Here is a 22,461-nt window from a genome sequence, read left to right as displayed (position 1 = left end):
AGAAAGAAGAAGCATTATAGATATACTTTTACAAGGTTAGCATTGTCAACAAATGCTTATCAAGTTACATTATAATAATGGACATGTATATCCAAATAAATGGCAATTCCATAGAATGAAATTTAAAGAATAACAACAAAGTTTTGGTTAAATAAAAGTTTCACTAAAGCATATTCATTAATGTGAATAAATATTGTGTCTCATTATTACGACAATCTATATTATACATTATAGGAATAATAAGGTTGAGGTGTGTATATTATCGTATTTAATGTTTAAAATATCTCTTAATGATCCAATGACATATCTGAATTAGACTAATTGGGTGTATTTTGTCGCTTACTATTAAACCATTTTTGTTGTTTTCATATTTAATGTCTTCAGAAGAACACTCAATAACTTCACATAAGAGAGTAAGTTGGACATTTCATATCAACTATAAATATGGACAAATTATAATATATAGGTAGATGCAATTATATATGAATGACAACAAGACAAAGGGAATGTGAGTTTGATAATTTCATCCATATTCTCATTCTCAAAGTTAAAATTCATGCACATTTCAGAGTCGGATATTGTTCCACCATTCTAAAACTGCCATATTAAAACTGTCATATTTATTTCAATATTTATAGTGATACTCGTACACACTCGTTTACTTTTTTCAAATAATTTAAAACTAATAAGAGTATAAAAAAATTTGAATAAATATTAAATAATTAAAAGAGCTAAAATGATTAAATATGTACTTTAAAAATAATAAGTCACATAATTAAGAAAAAATATAATTTCTTTTAGATTGTCTAATAAATTAAATATGTTTTAATTAATATTTTTAAACTAAAACAAATACGAGGACATAGATGGAACGAATATGTGTATAACCATCAAACTCTCACACTCAATTAAAAAAAAATTGTTATACCTATATCCAATTAATTTCATGAAGTGGAGTTGTGGTATTGGCACTACTAAAAATTCTTATATTATGTGAGATTTTTTTTGCAAATTTGTTAAAACAAATTACAAGAAAATACCTTTTTTTGCTATTTTTTATAAGAATCTTAATTAATAAGTAATTCTTTTGTGGGTAATTATTTTCTATAAAATTATAAAATTCATATGTAGTTCATACAAAATTTGTTGTGAGAAGTATTTTATACAAAATATTTTGCAAAAAAATTGGTAGCAATTTTCTACAATTTTTTTTATAACAAAATTTATAAGTATTATCAACGAAAAAAATTTCAAAACAAAATTGACATAAAATATGACTTTTTTTTAGTAGTGTGAGGTAATTTAAATTTCACAATCATAATAATTAGTTAAGAACGTGACACTTCTTAATATTTATTATAAGTCACTATGCGTAATAAATTCACTGAAAAATGTTTTCAATTAATTAACAATGATTTTAAAATTAACTGTATAAGTAATTTTTTTTAACGTCCAAGGGTAAAAGAAACATATAAATATGTTTGTTAATATTAATCGACTAAACTCAAAGTTTGACTTGAAGCAGAATTTATTTCTATTATAACATTTTATTTGATTTAAAGGAAAACAAAAGTAAACAAATTAGTGTGGTAGCCTTAAGAGAATCGACAAGGAAAAAACGACCTCAACTAAAAGTGAAAAAAGCAATACTTAAAAGTCAGAAAATTTAACTATGAAATATAAGAACTAAGTTAAAGTAATAAGGAGTTAGATTAATGAAGTAATTTCTTTGGTAATATTTTATTATTAATTTAAAAAGATGGTTATGGGGTTAATTATTTTTTACCGACTTCTATTATTATTTTTTATCTCCAATTCAAAAAAGAAAATTGGATGGAAGTGATTTTTGTATATATACCACAACATATATTAATTTATTTCTCCTAACATCAAAGTATGCATTGTTTTTACTTGAATAATGGTGAATAAGACGAGTGATGATTTCTCCACTTATTCCTTTCCTTCTTTGTCCTCTTTGTTCTATACTTTGTTCTTTTAATTTTCTAGTACGAACAAAATTCCAAATATAGTTCTAATTTCAATTATTATTACGAAGTTTCCCTCTCGACCAATGCATTCAAAGTACCAATCCATGCAACTGCTGAGTTTCAATTATGTTTGTTTTTTCTCTCTTCAAAGCTCTCAGACAATGACCATCATCGTGCATGTGTTCTTTATGGCTTTTTCTTTCCACAATTTTATACTCTGAGTTAAATTAAATATATTTTTGGTTTCTCAACTTTCAGTAAAAATTGGAATTAGTCTTTTTTCGAAATTTGGACCCAATTCAGTCCTCTAATTTTGGAAATGTGTGAATTTAGTTCTTTTAATCAAATTTTGTTAAGTTTATTTGACATTTTGAACACATTTTTTAGCCAACATTCAACTAACGTTGAGGTGAAATTGTGTCAAATGGTGTAAACAACTCAAATGTTATCATGAAATACGTTTGAAACGTCACATAAACTTGACAAAATTGGGTTAAAAGGACTAAATTTACGTACTTCTAAAGTTGAGAGACTAAATTGAATCAAAGTTTCGAAGAAAGACTAATTCCAGTTTTTACTAAAAGTTAAGGAACCAAAAACATGAAACGCGTTTGAAACGTGAAATAAAGTTAACAAAATTGAGTTAAAAAGAATAAATTCATGTACTTCTAAAGTTAAGGACTAAATTTGATCAAAGTTTCGAAGATAGACTAATTTCAATTTTTAGTTAAGAAACCAAAAACATGAAACGCGTTTGAAACGTCAAATAAAGTTAACAAAATTGAATTAAAAGGACTAAATTCACGTACTTCTAAAGTTGAGGATTAAATTAGATCAAAGTTTCGAAGAAGGACTCATTCCAATTTTTAGTTAAGGAACAAAAAACATAAAACACTTTTGAAACGTCAAATAAACTTAACAAAATTAAGTTAAAAAGATTAAATTCACGTACTTCTAAAGTTGAAGGACTAAATTTAATCAAAGTTTCGAAGATTAACTAATTCTAATTTTTACTAAAAGCTAAGGAAACAAAAAACATATTTCACCCTTATATTTTCATGGTTAAACTTTTTGTTGGTTAAGTTGATGGAAACCAAACACGTATTATAGTTTCCATGTTCAGATTCAGAAATTTCCTTCACCATGTTAGTAACGTTGAAGCCACAAGAAAAATTGTTTATGTATTCAAAATTTAAACAAAGTTAGGTTGGACTTCACTTTTTAAATTTTTTTAGGTTATTTCTCATCGCCATCTTCGTGTGACCTAAAGAACCAATAAGGGTTCACTTTTGACAAGTCAACAAAGAAATTTAAACCTCATCAAAGGGATCTTGAATTTGTCTCCAATGGGAGGGTCCACTGGGTACCATCATGTGATGCATGGTGAACACTTATCAATAAAACATATTTACAAATAATAATTAACGTTAACCTTAACAACTAATCCATCAACTCCATTTTTTAACCTACGACTATACTATATTGTATTAACCCTATAAACCCAAGTCAAAAATATGTGAAAAAAAAATCGTATATCTTGGAAATAGACCATACATGTTATTGTTTAATTAATGCATTTAAAAGTAAAAATAAATAAATAAATAAATTCTACCTATAACCCATAATTAAAGGAATTCTTTCCATTAATTTTAAGAAAAAACAAGAAGTTAATGAGGTTGGAAAAATGTGGATCCATATGTTGACTTATGCACACGTTTATTTTAATTAGTGATGCAAGTTTTCTATGTATGATTAAATATACGACCAATAAGAGAAAATTTAAAGAATTGGACAATGATATTTGAGAAATACTAGATTAAAGGGTTAAATAAGTTTTTTGTCCCTCAAATTTTAGAATTTTAGTGAATTTTGGAATTAGTTTCTCTTTGGAACTTTATATCAATTTAGTCTTTCATATTTAGAAATGCGTGGATTTATTGATTCTTACCAAATTTTGTTAACTTTATTTGACATTTTAAACGCATTTTATGATATAATATTTGAATTAACATTGAAGCAAAAATGTGTCAAACGGTGTAAATAATTCAAATACTATCATAAAATACGCTTGAAACGTCAAATAAACTTAACAAAAATTGGTTAAATGGACTAAATTTACGCATTCTTAAAGATGAATGACTAAACTGGTCAAAATTTAAAAAAAAAAAAAACTAATTTTAAATTTCACTGAAATTTGAGAGAAAAAAATATATTTAACTCTAAATTAAACTATTAATCTCAAATATATAGAATATATTGAAATGGATGAGTTGGGACTTAGGACTTACATATTAAGGGTAGTTTCACTTAATTTGTGGGGCAGAGAGGAGCCACATGCCCCTCACATATGCATATGTGTGTCCCAAAGCTGCTAAGTCACATGCTTAACATATTAAATTGCCATTGTTTTGTTTAATTTTATTTTGCATATGCTTCAAAAAAATTCAAAACATTCCAAAGTTTTTAATTACCTTGTCTAGCTGTTACACTCTTAACATGGTTTCTTTTTCTTTGTCAGAATCTCACTCTGTTTATGACCAGAAATTTGAATTTGGATTTGCACAATTGGTACTTGAGCCACACAACCTTCATAATTCTGCACCAACATTTGAATTCATGTTACACAAAAATAAAATAGGTTTATTCAATCAATTTCAAACACTTTTAAAAATAAATTACGTGTATCGTCTTTAGAATGAAAGTTTTTTTAATATATTAAAATAAAAGTCACACATGTAATGGTATATATATATATATATATATATATATATATATATATATATATATATATATATATATATATATATATGCATATCACTGTACTAACTAGGTCAATGTATCGAAAGAATTTATGTTTAATTAAATTTCAAATTCTATTGATGTTTTTTTGTTTATTAAATATTCAAAATATTTTATTTTTATTTGAGTTATGTCGTTTGATTTTTTATTATTCAGATATATAACATTTTTGTCTCATTGATCTCTACATATTGGTTATATATATAGGTAAATGTGAGTTTCTGTAATTAATGTGATAATAATATTGTAATTAAGATAAAATGATGAGTGACTTTTATTGTTTTTATTTAAAATATGTTAAATAACATGTCCTTGATGACTTTTATGATATCTATAACAATAAAGAACTTTTTTTATCATTACATTGATGACTTCTTAATATCTAATACGTTTTTAATAAAATTAATAAAAATCACTCATCATTCCATATTACTCACTATATTATTTTATATTAATTTTATAATGTTACATTTTTTTAAGAATTAGAAATAAATATATAAAATATTAAATTAAAATAACTCAAAATACAGATAAACTAAATAGAAGATAATAAATTAAAAGAAATTATAAAAATTTTGAATACTGAGACCTAATATTTGACTTCACGAATAATTAAAAAAGGAATTTATAACAAATTTGAGCGTTTATAGAGTTATATATATATATATATATATATATATATATATATATATATATATATATATATATATATATATATATTTAAAAATATTTACTTACATATATGACATTAGGTAGTTTTCAATTTTAATGTATTTATAAAGTTCAATTCAATTTTAAATGGGTCATTCCTAGAAAGTTGATTGAATCCATTTTTAACGTGTCATACTTTAAAAATATTAATCTTCCTACGATTTTTTTAAAGTAAAGGTAAACGAATATTTTTTTTTTTCAAGCCATCTAAATACGCTACAAACAACTTTTAGTTGTTGAATTCTAATTTAAAGTTAGATGTATATTTTAATATGAATTGTTGATCGGAAAATTATCTTAGTATGAATTATTTAATTAAACTAATTTAAAGTTAGATCCCATTTTTTAAATATTTTAATTAAATAAAACATATTTTGATTCTAAAGTGTTTTCTTTGAGTCCATATTCTCTATTATTTTTTTTTGTGTCCTGCTAAACATTAAAAATACATTGTGTTAATATTTTAAATCTTTTTTAATATATTTTAAAACGTCAAAATAATGGTAATCAGTGTATTATGGAAATACAGTAGATAAACAACAAAAAAACCTAGTAGAGAATCCAAATTCGTTTTGGTTTTAGCATTTTAACAAAACACGGACACATTTTTAATGTTAACATTAACTATTACAATACATTTACATATACTTAAAAATATACAACAAATAAAACATAACTAAAGTAAAATCCAAAAATAAATAAAACAATGACACTAAATGAGTAATATATAAACAATATGAAACAACTAAGATCTTGAAATCTTTTTGCTGAATCTTTTTTTTTTTCAATATTTGTCAAAACATTAACTCTTTTCAACAATGTACCCTACCTAAAATCACATTAAATATGACTATAGTGAAATTAAATTAGCACACACACACATAAAAAAAAAAGGACCACCATAGCTATATACATTGGTGCAAATTAATGTTAGAAGAAGACAAGTGTCTCTACCTAACTTGAGTTGTCTTGAAAAAGAATGGAGATAAAAGTATGACCAACATTTAAAATAGATATAAGTTTGGATCAAAGAATGACCAATGAGTAACAATAAATAAATGAAAAAGAATATTAAAACCTGCAGTCATGGATTAGATTAATGTTCATCTACACACAAGTCCAATATTTTATTTTAAATATTAAATTATATATGTAAGGTATGAGGTGTAATGTAAAATGCTTAAATATTTATTTATTTATTTATTAAATCTCATTCCCATACTTTAAAATATCATTAAACCACTTTAAAAATAATCAATGACATTTAATAAATTAAATTTAATACCTTGCTCCTAAACTTGAAATGATATGGGTTTTATTAAGTTGTTATAGCTGTTAACTTTTGAATCAATAACTGCAACTTCTTAATTGTTGTTTCTTTTAAACTAAAAAAACTAAAGCCATAAATATTGTAGGTTCAAAGTTCACACATCACTAGAAAAGCACCCTACAAAAATCCACATGCCACTGTTATATGTTAATACAGTTTCAACTTTTAAGGAACCCACTCTCCAACCAATTTGACAAAGTTAATTCTTAACCTAAATCTCTCAATTACCAAACTACCCTTTCAACTAATTCAAACATCAGTGTCTGCAACAGTCAAGAGTTGTTACAAAAAGGGTATGACAGTAATTTCAACATACACGACCAGATCTCAGAGGAAGCTATGTTACCTTAAATCTAAGATTACTGTTATTATAAACATAAACAGTAAATAAGATTTTGTAGAAGTCATATAAAATATATAAAAAAAGTATTTTTATATATGAAATGCTTGTATATAAAAAGATGATTTTTTTAAGAATTTATTTACGTGAAATTTTGGGATACCAGTTTAAAACATGTACTCTTGCTATAAATAAAACAAAAAAAACAAAAGACATTCACTCACTTGTGATGAACTGGCTTTCACTTTTGAGTCAAAAGTCAACAATGAAATGGCACTGAGCCACATATATTATATTATTATTTCTTCAGAAACAATCTTTATCATCATTAATAAATTTTTAACCTTTCCCTTTTTTCCAGCATAGTTTCACCAAGATTTTAAACAACCTCATCCCGCTCAGTCTCTTCCTTTGTCCCAAGCTCCTCCCAAGAAAGGCTTTGGAGCCCTTTCTCTCTTTCTCTCTCTCTGTCTGTGAGCTCCTCTCTCTCTCTCTCTCTCTTCAATGGAGGTGGTGGAGCTTGCAAGATAGACCAGGTCATTCTTCTTGCATTGGTACTGAAACAGAACATAAATGTTTTACCTTTTTGTCTTGTCTTTTTACAATGTCACGTCTTTGATGATACCCGAGTCTGTTGTGTTGGTGATGTTGCTTCTGGGTTTCTGTTCATCCTTGTGTTGGGTTTGCAAGAGAAGGAGTTAAAACAGAATGTACTAATACAAAGATTGAGTTTTTATTGTTTTTCTGTGGAGAATAGAGGGTGCATTTGTATGATTTTCAAAAGGGGATTTCCCAAGTGAACTAAAAGGAAACACTACACATTTTGATTGAAGATTGGTTTGGTTGGTGCTTAAACTCTTGAACTTTTTGAAGTTTTGGAATGTTGATTTACATGGACAAAGACAGTTTTTTTTTTGGTAATATCCACTCGCAAAGAATATTTCTTTCCCTTTTCCATACCATTTTACTGACAAATTGCTGTTGGGGTTCTTTTTATTCCCTCCTAGCTGTTCAAAACTCTGATGTCCACTACACATGTATTTGCTTCAACTTGCATATCTTTCTTTCTTAAGCAATTGTATCTTTGAGTGGATATGCAGTAAGCATTTTTATTTTTCAAAATTTCTTTGGTGACAAGATCGTTCTGTTGGCCACTCTAAGAAACTTCAATTGAAGTTTCCCTGCACAAAGAGTTCAAGAAACAAGTTGAGTTAGCGGATGAAACCATAACTTAGTTCCTGATCTCACATGTTCACTGTTTTCAGTAAAATCTTTTAACATTCTTTCCCCATTTAGACAGTGAATTTTTTTTCGCCTTATGCAAACCTGTTCTCCTGCAAAAGGGAAAATGTGATTTGTGGACTTCTTGTTAACTTTGTTACTACGCAGTTTTTATGCTAAATTCTCTCTAAGCTAGATTGAACTTTGAATGTCATCCAATAACTAACAACCTACTAATTTGATCACTCACTCTGCATTTACAAAATGGACTTAGTCCACCATGTAATCACGAAATTATGAGGAGAGTACTTGAAAGTTTGAAAATGAAGTTTGTTTTCTTGGTGTGAAGTTTCTGATCCGGTACAAAATGTTGCATCTGATGAGAAACAACAGACACTAGTATTGTTCTGCTTTGCTTTTGTATGATTCGGTCTTTTTGTTGCAGGATTGACACACCACGATTATAGTTCTTCCTGCTGCTCAGAATCTTTGCAGAGATGAAGAAAGAAAGCAGTGTTACCCTGAAAACTGGGGAGCTACCTGGTCGAGTGACACGGGCTCGGGCTGCTGCTCATTGTTCATCAGGAAAGCTACCTCCTTTGAAAGAGAGAGCACAGCAAAATCAGAAACAGTTATCCAGAGTTAATTCAAAAAGAGCAGCTTCTGATAATACATGTGTTCCTCGTAAAAGGAGGACCGTTCTTCAGGATGTTACAAATGTTTGCTGTGAAAATGCTTACACGAGTTGTATCGACTCAAATAAAATTCAGGTCTTTTTCGTGACGAAGCCCCAACCTTTTAGAGCAAGAAAATGCTTTATCTCTCGTTGTTCACTGTTTACTTTCTTTCTTGAAATTTGTTGCTGGATTAATGTAACATTCATGGAAAGTTATTCTCCTGCCCTCACTTAACATTGTGTTTTTGTGATTTATAGGCTAAGAAAAGAAGGCTTTCTAAGGCTGGTCAAGTTAATGACTCCAAAGTGGTTCCTTCTGAGGCTGTAGATTCACTGCAATTTGAAGTTGACTCGAAAGAAAAACGTTTGCAGGAAACGGCATTGAAATCAGAAGATACTATGTGCTCAATTAATTTGGAACAGAAAGAACTTCTGCGGCCAAGTTCCAATGAGTGTAACATGGATGTTCGATTGCCTGAAAGTCAGATGTCTGGAATATCTGGTCAACCTTTGATTTCTCAGAAGAAAGGTTTTCCTCAAATACTCATAGGACTCATACTTTGTTTGTACTTTAGTTTCTTAAATTTGAGATTGTTTATCGTGGTGTTCAAGCAAATGTATCGTGAGACAATAATGTCATAAAAAATTGATGTTTCCTCTTAATGTTATAACCAATTGTTGCATGGAAGCATTTAACTGAGAATAATCTGTCATCATATGTTGTATAAGGCTTTTCACCGGGTTTTTGAATTTGTTCAATTCCTTAATATTAAATAAATCACTATTGACATGCATAGACAACTATTTTGCAGCCAAGGAAGATAACCTTTTGAAAGTTTTAACTGCGTTGAAGGATCAAGACATCACTAGCATAGACGATGATCTTGGGGATCCTCTATTGTGCAGCCTCTATGCTGCTGATATCTACGACACCATGCGTGTTGCTGAGGTTTGTGCCATAAATATAATGTCATTTGTATGCAGTGGTCATCATGTCTTTACCCTATGATCTTATTTTCTCGTCAACTGTGGTAGTTATGAAAGCAAGTAAATGTCTACCTTTTTTCTGCCAACTTTTCCATGTTGAGGATTTAAGTATTGTTTTCTTTCTGTACACTCTACATAGGTGGAAAAAACAGGAGCCTTTAGTATTAGAAAATCAGTGTTTCACTCTTCGCATTAATGGTGGACTGATAAGTAGAAATAGTCACCTCAACAGCTCTGACTGGGAGTGTCTTCTAGATTTTGAATTTGCATCCATCTAACTCCATGACTAGGACACTATGAAAACACAGTTTAAGTTTACATAGCTAAGAATAATAGTGAAATTGGAGAGTTTTGATTTGTCATTATCTAATTAATACTAATGGGCTATTACATGAGCAACACCCCACTATTATCACAATGGATGCTGATAAAATCCTGAACTGGGTTGTTGGTTTTAGAATAACTTGATCTGAATAAGAAAAAAAGTTGCTGTAATTTGTTTGTCTTAGATTATGTTTGCTGTCTTAATTTGTTTGTCTTAGATTATGTTTGCTGTCTTAATTTGTTTCTGATATTCTGTGTTCCAGCTTGCAAGAAGGCCTCATCCTAATTTTATGGAGATGGTGCAGCAAGATATCACTCAAAGCATGCGTGGAATACTGGTTGATTGGCTTGTAGAGGTTTGTTTCAATTAATTTTCTGAATTGGTAATAAGGAAAAAAAATGCTTTAGTTGTCATTGAAGTTGGAGTGAGGTTGATGATGCCAAAAAATGCTTTAGTTGGACGTAGATGATAAGAAGTTTCACTAGGAAACTTTTTTGTGTTGTTCAGAGACCAAACTCTGTTCTGAACTACTATGTTTTTTCTTAAGGTTTCGGAGGAATACAAATTGGTTACAGACACTCTTTACCTCACTGTGTACCTCATAGATTGGTTCCTCTCCAAAAACTACATTGAAAGACAGAGACTTCAGCTACTTGGTATCACCTGCATGCTAATTGCCTCGTAAGTTCTCAAATTTTGACTGTGTCCTCTCAGTATTATTCTTGAACTGAACATATGTAATTACTTTCATGATGTAATGATGTTTGAACTGAAAAAAATGATGTTTGATTGATCTTGGTGTGTGGTTCCATATCCAATTGATGCTTAATGAATGGTCATTGTTTAAGACCTTGATAATTCAGCTCAGGCTGAAAGGTGGAATGAAGAGATTGGAAAATTTGTTTCACTGTAAATTGTAATGCATTTTGAAATGTTTATTTTTTGTATTATGGTTTCTGTGGTTGAAGGAAGTACGAAGAAATTAATGCCCCGCGTATTGAGGATTTCTGCTTCATTACAGACAATACATACACCAAAGCTGAGGTATGTCACTTTTCTTCAATAAATGCTTTACATGTATGAACTTAAAACTGAAGTTTTTATCAAATAAAAATTGAAGACTACTTAACTTACACCGATGCACAAGAACATAGAACCTCAATCTCAAACATCATATTCTAGGACTTTTCAAACCTCATTTTTAAAACTACGGATTATGCTGGCAGAAGTAAGAAAATAATTTTGTGAACTTTGCAATTGTTGAATAATGTGAATGGACAGGTGCTGAAAATGGAGAGTCAAGTGTTGAAGTCGTCTGAATATCAACTGTTTGCTCCCACTATACAAACATTTCTCAGGTACTTTCAGTCATTTTTATCATCAAATAACATATCAAAAAATGAAAAGATCATATAAGAAAATTTCAAATTATTATTGAGAGATCTTAATGCAATTGCCCTTTTACATTCTTGGTTCTTAGGAGGTTTCTTCGGGCAGCACAAGCTTCATACAAGGTGAAAATATTGATCTTGGGGCAATGCTGCCAAATCATTTGGTTTAGTAATACTAAGTTACTAACCTGGTGAAAAATGTGCAGGATCCAAACCTTGAATTAGAGTACCTGGCCAATTACCTAGCTGAACTAACACTCATGGATTATGGTTTCTTGAATTTCCTTCCCTCTATCATTGCTGCATCAGCAGTGTTTCTTGCCCTGTGGACACTGGATCAGTCAAACCACCCATGGGTTAGTTTTTCATTCATATTTTCTCTTACACTTGAAGCTAGATAGCATGAATCACACTCATTCCTTTATTGCAGAATCCAACACTTCAACACTATGCCAGTTACAAAGCATCAGATTTGAAAACCACAGTTCTTGCACTGCAAGACCTGCAGCTGAATACTGATGGTTGCCCTCTAACTGCCATTCGCACAAAATATAGACAAGACAAGGTATAGATACAAAAAAAAACACTTTTTTCCCAACATTTATACAAATCTGAGCAACACCCTTTTCACGGTTTTCTTTTCTTGCATGATGTTGATAATGGATGTGTTTTTGCACCAGTTCAAGTGTGTAGCAGCTCTGTCTTCACCAAAAGTGCTTGAAACTTTGTTCTGAAGACAAAGATGATTGACCAACCAATGACTTAGACATTGTGAAATCCTTCCTAATGTAATCTTCCCTTCAACTACCATTCGTTAATCACCGAGATACTATGTACATTACATGCTAAGCTGTCTGATATTATTTATGTACACAACAAATATTTGATGTTTTTGTATGTACATTAATTATGAGCGGTCTAATGTAGAACTAGAATGAACCCTTAGATGAGGCTTAATGACTTAGACATTGTGAAATCATATGTTGCAGTGATGACCTTGGACTCCCTCAGTCCTTTCGCTGTGTATTTGGGATAACTATGAATATTAAATTCTTTCGATGATCGATTATTTGTATAATCGATTATATTGAAAGTTCATTGGACAAGTTTATTGAGAAGTTGTACTAAGATAACTATTTTTGTTTGGAAGTAAATGGTAATAGACTTTTTCATAAGGGAAAGAGTATGTATCTGGAGAAATGTTCAAAGATAATTGAAATTACAGTTTATTTGTATTAATCAAAACTTGCAATAGCTAAATCACTATAGATGATCAGGAGTTCTTCCCTTCAATTCTTTACCTTCTCTTTTTGCTGGATATGTAGTTTGTACATATTTTATCTTTGTTTCTCGAGTCTACAACGAATTACTGACGGGTTTGAAAAAGTTGAAATATTTGATGATTCCAATCACACATTATTGATTGCGGAAACTTTTAGATACATATTTACATCTGATCTAAATTTTTTCCGATTAAAATTCTTTCTCTTCTGTTTGCTTTGCAACATTATGAATTTTTTAATTTTTTCAACAAATCAATGTTTTCTCAACAGCATTTTACGACTGAAAGCATTGTATAGAACAAAATATATATTTGGAACAAAATTTTTAGAGTAAACTTTTCAAAATAAACTTCTTTAAACACTGTTTTAATCCATAATCCATGAAGGCATGGTTTCCATAATAAAAATAATTTAAATATAAAAATATACATAATTAAAAAACAATACAATTTTTTTTTAATTTAAATATAAAGGCCAACGGACCAATTCATCTCGTCTTGTTTTAACTGGTCTGAAATCGAATTTTAATCTTATTTCATAACAATGTTATTTATATCTATTTTAACTTTTTGAAAAAATTTAAAAATATTTAGAATAAAATATATATTTTTCAAATTTGATATAATAAAATAATGATTTGATATAGAAACTAATATAAACATATAATTTTTATCTTATAAAAATATCATTATTATATTATAAAATGAGTCTAGTAAACATATATTATAATTCTTAACCTTTCCAACTTTTACAAAACAAAAAATTAAAAAGACATGACTTTTTTTTTCATTAAATTCTCGTTTTTCACTTAAATTTAATAAAACATTTTTTTAAATAATTTTTCACAGTATTTATACATATTACTTATCATTAATATTTTATTAGTGAGATGTGATGAAATCTCTCCTTATAATAATGTTTTATTTTTTACAATAAAACTGAAACTTCTCACATGTTTGTGGTGTATTAAAAATGATGTTGTCTCTTTATTGTCTTCAAACTACTGAAACAAGATTGTAATGGAGTCAGAGTTGGTACTTTCTTTTTCTGTTTTTTTTTTCTTTTATTGCTAAGAATATCTCAACACTCTTTGTTAAAACATTACTTAAAAAAAACAAGTTCATTAAAGTGTTTTAAACTAATTTTTAATTTCTTTATTTATTTAACCTTGGGTATTAAGACTTGTTAAGGAAAAAATATATTTTATTTGATACGAAAAAATTTAATAATAAATTTGAAAAGGTTATTTTAATATGTCTAAATGACCTTTCTTTTTTCAAAGTGATTAATGCTTGCTACTGTTTGCGAATAGTTTTTCCATCTTTTTTTCCTCTTGGGCCGTAAAAGGGTATTACCTTGGATTTAGAAAAATTTGACCAAGGCCCACAATGATTCTTAAAATTTATTGATACTATCTTTAATTAAGCATATCTCAATAAATTTAAGATCCGTATAAAAATTGTGAAAATAAAATAATTACATTCTTATAAATGTTTCAAAAGTAAAATAAAAGAAAACTTTTACTATTTACAGAACTAAGGAAATAAATAAAAAATTGGAATCAGTGGCAAAAAGATATACTGATACAGTGCAATTGAAGAAAATAGATAAATCATTAATCTAAAAAAAGATGAGTTTTCCCTATTGATTGTATAGGGTCCTATGTGTCATCCATTAACACTTAACATAAACAAAAGTCTGATTCATATATCAAACTAAAAAGGCATGCTTTCTCAAATTAATATAAGAAAACCATAACATAAATTATCATCATCAAAAGTGCACAACATTAACATTTTTTCACTTTCCCACGCTTTCTATGAATCCCTTTAAAGATCCTTTTGGTTGCAAATCGAACCCCTTTGCATCTGCTCTCTTCATAATCCTCAACCTCTTGCATGACTCCATGAACATTCTGTTCAAGTTTCATCATTCAATACATACACATAAGTTTTGCATCAAAAAACACAACAACATATTACGATACTATGATTCTCATTTTTTAACTCCTATTATTTATTTTTTGACGTGACTTAGACTGGATCATTGATTAATGTATCATTGTTTTTTCTTTTAAAAGACTTAAATACTTTTTTTGTCGTCATTTTCGTAGTATTTGTTGCGGATGATTTTCATTTTGACAGAATGTTTAAAATGGTCATCATTTTGAACGAATGTTTAAAATGATCATCATTTTCGCAATTCGTGTTTTATTTGATCTTTTTCTGACGCCGTTTAAATCATTAACGGAGCATTGTACATGTGGCATGATTTGTATTAGGGTGTGTTACGTGTACTGTATAATGCTCCGTTAATGATTTGAACGACATCACAGAAAATGACCAAATTAAACATTCTGTAAAGATGAGGACCATTTTAAACATTCTGTTAAAATGAAGATCATCCGTAACAAATACTATGAAAATGAAGACAAAAAAGATATTTAAACCTCTTTTAAAAGAATCAATGAGTCAAACTAAATCACATCAAAAAATAAAAAAATGAAAATAAAAAAAAATAAGAGTCTTGATATCATTTTCCTAAATCTATAGATATCATCATCATGGGACGTTTAGATCATTCTCGGAAATGTTGCAAACCTAGAACATTTTTTTTCTACCCCTTTATTTTGATGTATCCAATAGCAATAATGGCTTTGCTCTTTTGAGGGTAGGTCACATTATAAGGAGGGATTCACGCATGTCGGCTATATGGGGTCCAACATATATCATCAATGTCACAACAAAATAAAATTGTCGATTTTTCACTTTCCTACATTAACTTTTACGAAATGCTTGTCTCAACGAAAATTACAACTTGTTCATGTTAAGTTTTCAATTTTCATAGCTCCTACAACACCTTGATTAGTTTCAATCTTTTGGGGCAACTTGGTTTTATGTGTTGTTTAAATCTGTCTGTGGGACAACTTACACAGTAGTTTTATTTGATTTGGAATATTGTACACCACTTATATATATTGCATGCATCTCTGGTAATTAATTAAGAAATTAACAGTTAATAATTAGATCTCAGATTTATATTCACAGTATGTTGATAAACGAAATTTCCTTAGCACGCATAGTTTTCAAAGATCGAATGATGGTTGGCTCAGAAAACACGAAAAGCTGACTCTATAACACTATATAAAAGTATTTCTGGTTTTTCTTCTGGTTTTCTTCAATACTATGTTATATTGATGAACCTTTTTTTATATACACGAACTATTTTTTTCTCACCTTTTTTTTTGTCAAACATAACATTACAACAAAAACTACTTTAGACAATCTAATAAAATTGTACTCTAAATTATGTATAAAAATCATAGTCTAAATATTAGAACACTTCTTTAAACGTGGTATAAATAAACATAACTATAGATAATAGACAACAGTTTTTAGTACGATAATACTTTTAAAATCATTGTTTAAAATCTTCATAATAGATAACAGTTTTTTTCAGATTATTTTAGACCTCACATATATTTTTAGACTACATTTTTATTTATTTTGTCCATATAATTTAAAGCAATACTTATATAATCATAAGCTTTCGTAATATTTACACAATATTGGTAAAAATGTTGTTTATTATATATTTAGGTCACATTTATTTAATCGTTATATAATTTAGTATGGTTTAATCTACAAAATGTCGTAATGTAAATAGATGTTTTAACAAACATAAAACCAAAACTAATTATTGAAATCAGTTCTATCATGAACCTTTCTCACTTTAAATATGCTTTTGAGCGAAACACTTCGCAACATACTTGCTATGTGTTCTTTAACTTAACCTAAGTTTGATTAAAAAGTTGCATTCAGTGAAATCATACATATATATTTGTTAGATCTGATTATCTTACAATTTTCATTCAATAAAGTGAACAAAAAAATCTGAAAGAAAAAAAAAACAAATAAAAATGATAAAAAAAAAAGGTGGGTAAAGGCCAAAAGTACTTACTCCCATGGGACATCTCCAACAAGCATCCAGTCACCATCTTTGTCCTCATAAATGGGCACGTGTTCACTATTCTCTGCATTCTTCAATGCTTCCACTGTCAACACATTCCAGAAAATAAATACTAATTCAGTGCTAATCATGATTAATTTATACATAAATTAAGTTTATTATTATTGTTGATGAATTGTTGTTGAGAAATGATAGGTTGACATCCACATTTGACCACTTTTTTTATTATCTTCATAAATTACAAGTTAATTTATCTTAAATTATAAATTAATTTTAAAATAGTTAAATGTCAAATATGGGTGTTAACCTACCATTTCTCATTTTTATTAGATGAAATGTGCAGTTGCACTTTATGCATACAGTAGGTGCACGCCATCACGTAAATAAGGCAGAATGTGTAATTATTATACACAGCTTGGTCTCCCACTTAGTCCTTCTGTCTCTTTGTTTCCAAATTATTTTACTCCTGCCCATTCTTTCTACGACAATTATTATACTCAAAGATTCCTCATAATATTCACTGCTTAATTAACTCCTTTAATTCTCAAAATAACCATTCTCATATAATTACTATTAACTTCACCAAAACCCTAATATTAAACCTATTTCATCTACCACATGTTGGTAGTGTGAAATAGTAGTTACAAAAGATCAAGATTTATTACTAAAAAACTCCTATATTCATGTTAATTTTTTTGTTTTGAAAATTTTTTCGTAGGAAATACTTACAAATTTTGTTGTGAAAAAAATTGCAAGAAATTGTTACTAATTTTCTTGTAAAATATTTTGTATAAAATACTTTTCGCAATAAATTTTGTAAAAAATACTTGTAAATTTTATAATTTCGTAGAAAATGATTATTCACAAAAAAATTACCTACGAATTAAAATTCTCAGAAAAAATAACAGGAAAAAGTATTTTCTTATAAATTTTCTCAACAAGAAAAATCTCATATATATAATACGACAATTTCTAGTTGTAATCCATGCCATGTTCAAACATCTAGATCAAATTTTAAAAAGTTCATTAGTTTAATAGTGTTCTTTTTTTGTGGAAAACCCTTTCATGATGGGAAGTAAAAAAGATTATTTCTTTGGAGAAGGGGTGATTGGGATCTGAATTCACCTTCTCTTAAAATTGGAAAACAACATTTAAATCAGTATATATACAATTCAATGTGTTATTTATTTTTATTTTTTTTGCAGAGAGTGAAGTTCATTGAAAACTACAACACTCGGTAAAAAACTTCACAATCATGTGTTAGGTTTTATGATATTTTCCTACAGCACTTTCCTCAATTCTATGCTTTTTTTTGACGGTGTTCATATTTCTGTTTTCATCTATATCACATGTTATTCCTACGATTTGGAGCTTCATATATATATATAGAAAAAAAAACATGAAGAAAAGATTGAAACTGACCCATTCCATAGCAACCAAAGAGCTTCTCCAAAGCGAAGGCTAAATCGGAGTATCCTTTGTGCATACCCAGATCCATTTTACGCAAGAAAGGAGCACCATCCATGCTAACCTTAACGTACATTTTCGAGGCTTCGTTCACACTGTTCTTCTTCCTGTACGAGCACACCGGAGGCCACCCCACCACCTGGTTCTTGTTCTCCATTTTCCGGTCACCGCCGCCGCCGGAGGAGCTGTTTTGATCTCCAACATCATCAATCTCCGAGAACGCCCTCTTATTGTTCTTGTTCGCCACACTCACATGTTGTTCAGCATCGGGTAGACCTAATCTCAGCTCCGTGATTTCAAGTCCAAGACCTTCTTTGGCCATATTAGGGCATAAAAAGGTATAACAAAGGTTGATTAGTTTGTGTACGAGAATGTTACTCTGTAATTTGAATGAGTGTGTGTGAATGGTTTATGGAGAGTATGGGAGAAAGGGTTTAGTTAGAATGTGTATATATAGAAAGCGAATAGCAATGACAGAGAGGTGAATTAAGGAGAAGTGGTCGGTCACATGAGAAACAATGGTGGGGACAAGGTTGTCCCCTCGCTAATGAGGGCAGCACCATAATTAGTTAGATATGGGACACATCCTACGACTCATGCTGCTTTCTCAGATTTGATCATGGCCGTTTGATTAGATGACTGATGGGAACATGCCATGTGACCTGCTTCCTTGAGCTGGCTTTGCATTAAATTATGTGTTCAGAGAGGGTTGAAGAAACTATATGTATCTGCATGATTATGCAAATTTACCATATCCCATGTTTCCTGAGATACCTAGGTTTAACTTTTTTTTTCTCTTGTTGTCTGCATGCATTATATGTACATGTATATGTATATGTATCAGCATCATCATGTGATGTGTATATTGATGATGATGATGGTGATGATGTAAAGAGGAAAGTTGATAATGGATTTTAGAAGAAAGAAGAGATGAGAGAAAGAGAGAAAAAGAAATGATGAAAATGTGTATAGTTACTTATTGTCTGTGGAATGAGAAGGATCGAGAAATGATATCAGTCAAAGTGTAGTTAGGAGCAGAAACAGTTGGGGCCTCTTCATCAAAGTTATAAACACCAGAGTTACTATTTCATGTACCATTCATGACAAGGTTCTTTTGCTCTCAAATTCTACCACTTTTTCAAATTTCATTAAATCAAATATTATATAACAAAAATAATCTTAGTTTTATATGTTTTATGTCCAAGATATAAACACCATATAGTTACTATTTGATGTACCAATTTTAGTTAGAGATATCAATTTTGATCTGGCTTTGTACAGTGACCTATTATATTAAGGGTTAAATATGTTTTTGGTCCTTCAAGTTTAAGTGAAATTTGAAATTAACCCTTCTTTCAAATTATATACCAATTTAGTCTTTCATCTTTAGAAATACGTGGATTTAGTCCTTCTTACCAAATTTTATTAAGTTTATTTAACGTTTCAAACGGATTTTATCATAGTATTTAAATTTTTTACACTGTTTGACACATTTTCGTTTTAATGTTAACTCAAATATTATCATAAAACGCATTTAAAATGTCAAATAAACTTAACAAAATTTGGTAAGAAGGATTAAATTTACATATTTTTAAAAATGAATAACTAAATTGGTATAAAGTTTCAAAGAGAAACTAATTCTAAAATTTACTTAAACTCGAAGAATGAAAACATATTTATCCCTTGTATTAATGAACGAGTGAAGATAGAATGTGATAATTTAGACTTGAAAGTTTATTTTGGCTCTTATTAGTCCAAATTTCTATCGTTTCATTTTTTATATTTTTTTATGGTTGACTTGTTTATAATTAGTAAAATTATAAATGATTATAGTGAACACTATATTTTATTGTTAATGTCAATTATATTGAGTTTTATTTTAAATTTTAGAAATTGTTTAGGGTTACAACTAATAACCTTATTTTATCTGCTTATTGTATTTTTCTACTCTATATTACATACGACAACTTTTATTTCCTATATTTTAGTTGATCATCGTGATCAATAATATTTTATTATCCTATTATATATAAAAGGTAATTTGATTTCATATTTTATTTTTTAAAAGATAGCGAGTGGCATGTGAAAACAAAGCATTTGGATTCAATCAAAGAAAAGGAAAAATTGAAGCTCAGAAGAAAATTCCTATTTGTGATGGCAACTATAGCAAATATAAAAGAAGAAAAAAAAATTAAGAAGCTTGATTTGAAGCTTATCTTGGAGTGAACATATAGAGGCAGGAAAAGGGAACTAAACCTAAAGAAAGAAAAACAGAGAAAATGAAAATAGAAACATGAAGAAAACATAAATTAAAAATTTTAGGTGATAAGGCTTAAATCCTTGAATAATTATATATATATATATATTCTTAAAAATTCTCATATTATATGAGATTTTTCTTTTTCTTTTTATATTATACATAAATTGGATAATTTAAAAAAGAAATATACGTTACTAATCTTTTGTGTCTTGTAGATAATCATTTCCTATAAAATTTGTTGTGAAAAGTGTTTTGTACAAATTATTTTGCAAGAAAATTTGTAACAATTTTTTTTACAAAAATTTGTAAATATTTTTTACGAAAAAATTTTCAAAACAAAATTGACTGGAAATATGAATATTTTTAGTAGTTATATATATATATATATATATATATATATATATATGATTCTGATATTAATTATAATATTGAATTGTTTTGGTAATTAAAAAAAAATGATGGATTAGTGTCACTTGAACCCTTTTGTTCCTTAAAATATTGCTTAAAATATGTTTGTGTTTGGCTTGAACTTCATATATGGGTATGATAGACATCCCATGTGTAGCCTTTTAATACTTGTTGAATATATATATCATTTTTATTGTATACACACAGATTTTTCAGATTCTATAATATCAATAGTGGTTTGCCTCGTTACCCTTAGGTAAGCATTTTTTTTATAGATTTTTTTGGATAATTTAATAAGATTATTAAAGATATGATGCATGGTAAAATAAAATCCCTATAAATTAATTAATGATATTTGAATGATGATGCCATTAAATAGGTTGTAATGTGTTTGCTATGTAGCAGAAGAAGTAGACAGAAAAGTATAGAACAAGGTACCTAAGTATACATAAATGGAAACTTTAATCTCCTAGATATCATGTTTTCTTCAATTTTCAAACCTATATATAACCCTAATTATGGTTCAAACAAAAACCAAAGATCTCTTTAGTGATTATAAACTTTTCGATTGAGCCCTATTGTAGGATTTTATGTGGCCAATTATGGATTCCACTACCATTTTTATATATACATGCAACAACAAGAATTATTATAATAATTTTGGATTAGGTTATTTTAATAGATGAATATAAGTGCTTTCTAACGGCTCCATTACAATGGAAGACAAATCTAACTTGTTTTTTGGAACGTAACAATCGATATATTCCTTGCATTGCAAATCCCTTCTTAATCAATTAATTAACCTTAATTAATTTTTAATTTTTATTTCAAACATAATAATTTATGGATGATGTTACATGATTGATGTTCCCCCTAGTACTAGCAATAAATCAAACATATACTAATATAAATACGCCCACATGATAAAATACCTCGATGAGGCAAGTGGATATAAATATAGATCTTAATTAATTAATTAGGGAATTTCAATTTAATGGTATGCATATGCTTAACTGAGCAAATGTATAAAATATGTATACATGGAATATTTGTGTTTTATGAATATAGATAAATATAAGTTTGATTTGGAAATGCATGTTTTTAAGTTAATTAAAATCAGTTTAGAAGAAATGTAATTTTAATCTTGTTTCACTTTTGTCTATTTGATCAATGGTTCATGTTTTGGTTGAAGTGTTTGATAAGTTCATTGTGTTAATAATCATAAAGGAAGACCCACTTTCCAAAGAAAAAATGCACATTTCCCACAAGTTTAATGATATATAGTATATATGTATATAGAGTTACT

The 22,461-nt window shown here is 28.5% G+C and overlaps 2 protein-coding genes across 3 annotated transcripts; one reads left to right on the top strand and one right to left on the bottom strand.

The window, feature by feature from the left end:
* The first annotated feature begins 7,536 nt into the window (after positions 1-7,536).
* On the top strand, positions 7,537-12,879 carry LOC114167427 (cyclin-A2-4). Of its 2 annotated transcripts, none has more exons than XM_028052515.1 (12): positions 7,537-7,704; positions 8,835-9,159; positions 9,324-9,594; positions 9,878-10,014; positions 10,640-10,732; positions 10,925-11,058; positions 11,346-11,421; positions 11,659-11,735; positions 11,858-11,891; positions 11,975-12,124; positions 12,199-12,333; positions 12,449-12,879. In XM_028052515.1, the coding sequence occupies exons 2-12, from the start codon at positions 8,887-8,889 to the stop codon at positions 12,500-12,502; spliced, it is 1,434 nt and encodes a 477-aa protein (XP_027908316.1). In that variant the 5' UTR covers positions 7,537-7,704; positions 8,835-8,886; the 3' UTR covers positions 12,503-12,879. The 2 variants fall into 2 exon arrangements, with proteins under 2 accessions (XP_027908316.1, XP_027908317.1); XM_028052516.1 differs by having other exon boundaries at positions 7,537-7,722.
* A 1,750-nt stretch (positions 12,880-14,629) lies between these two features.
* LOC114167429 (auxin-induced protein 22A) lies at positions 14,630-18,922 on the bottom strand. Its single transcript, XM_028052517.1, has 3 exons — positions 18,443-18,922; positions 17,012-17,105; positions 14,630-14,966 (listed from the first exon to the last, which is right to left on the bottom strand). The coding sequence occupies exons 1-3, from the start codon at positions 18,807-18,809 to the stop codon at positions 14,852-14,854; spliced, it is 576 nt and encodes a 191-aa protein (XP_027908318.1). The 5' UTR covers positions 18,810-18,922; the 3' UTR covers positions 14,630-14,851.
* Positions 18,923-22,461: the final 3,539 nt, after the last annotated feature.

Source organism: Vigna unguiculata, chromosome 10 (genome assembly GCF_004118075.2).
Source record: "Vigna unguiculata cultivar IT97K-499-35 chromosome 10, ASM411807v1, whole genome shotgun sequence".
NCBI lineage: Eukaryota > Viridiplantae > Streptophyta > Magnoliopsida > Fabales > Fabaceae > Vigna > Vigna unguiculata.
This window is presented reverse-complemented; position numbering and strand designations above follow the sequence as displayed.

Coding starts and splice junctions, on each gene's coding strand:
- LOC114167429 (XM_028052517.1), bottom strand. CDS start 18,809: ATGGCCAAAGAAGGTCTTGGACTTGAAATCACGGAGCTGAGATTAGGT. Junction 17,106..18,442: donor CTTTGGTTGCTATGGAATGG/GTCAGTTTCAAT, acceptor ATGTGTTGACAG/TGGAAGCATTGAAGAATGCA. Junction 14,967..17,011: donor GTTGGAGATGTCCCATGGGA/GTAAGTACTTTT, acceptor AAACTTGAACAG/AATGTTCATGGAGTCATGCA.
- LOC114167427 (XM_028052515.1), top strand. CDS start 8,887: ATGAAGAAAGAAAGCAGTGTTACCCTGAAAACTGGGGAGCTACCTGGT. Junction 10,733..10,924: donor TGGTTGATTGGCTTGTAGAG/GTTTGTTTCAAT, acceptor TTTTTTCTTAAG/GTTTCGGAGGAATACAAATT. Junction 11,059..11,345: donor ACCTGCATGCTAATTGCCTC/GTAAGTTCTCAA, acceptor CTGTGGTTGAAG/GAAGTACGAAGAAATTAATG.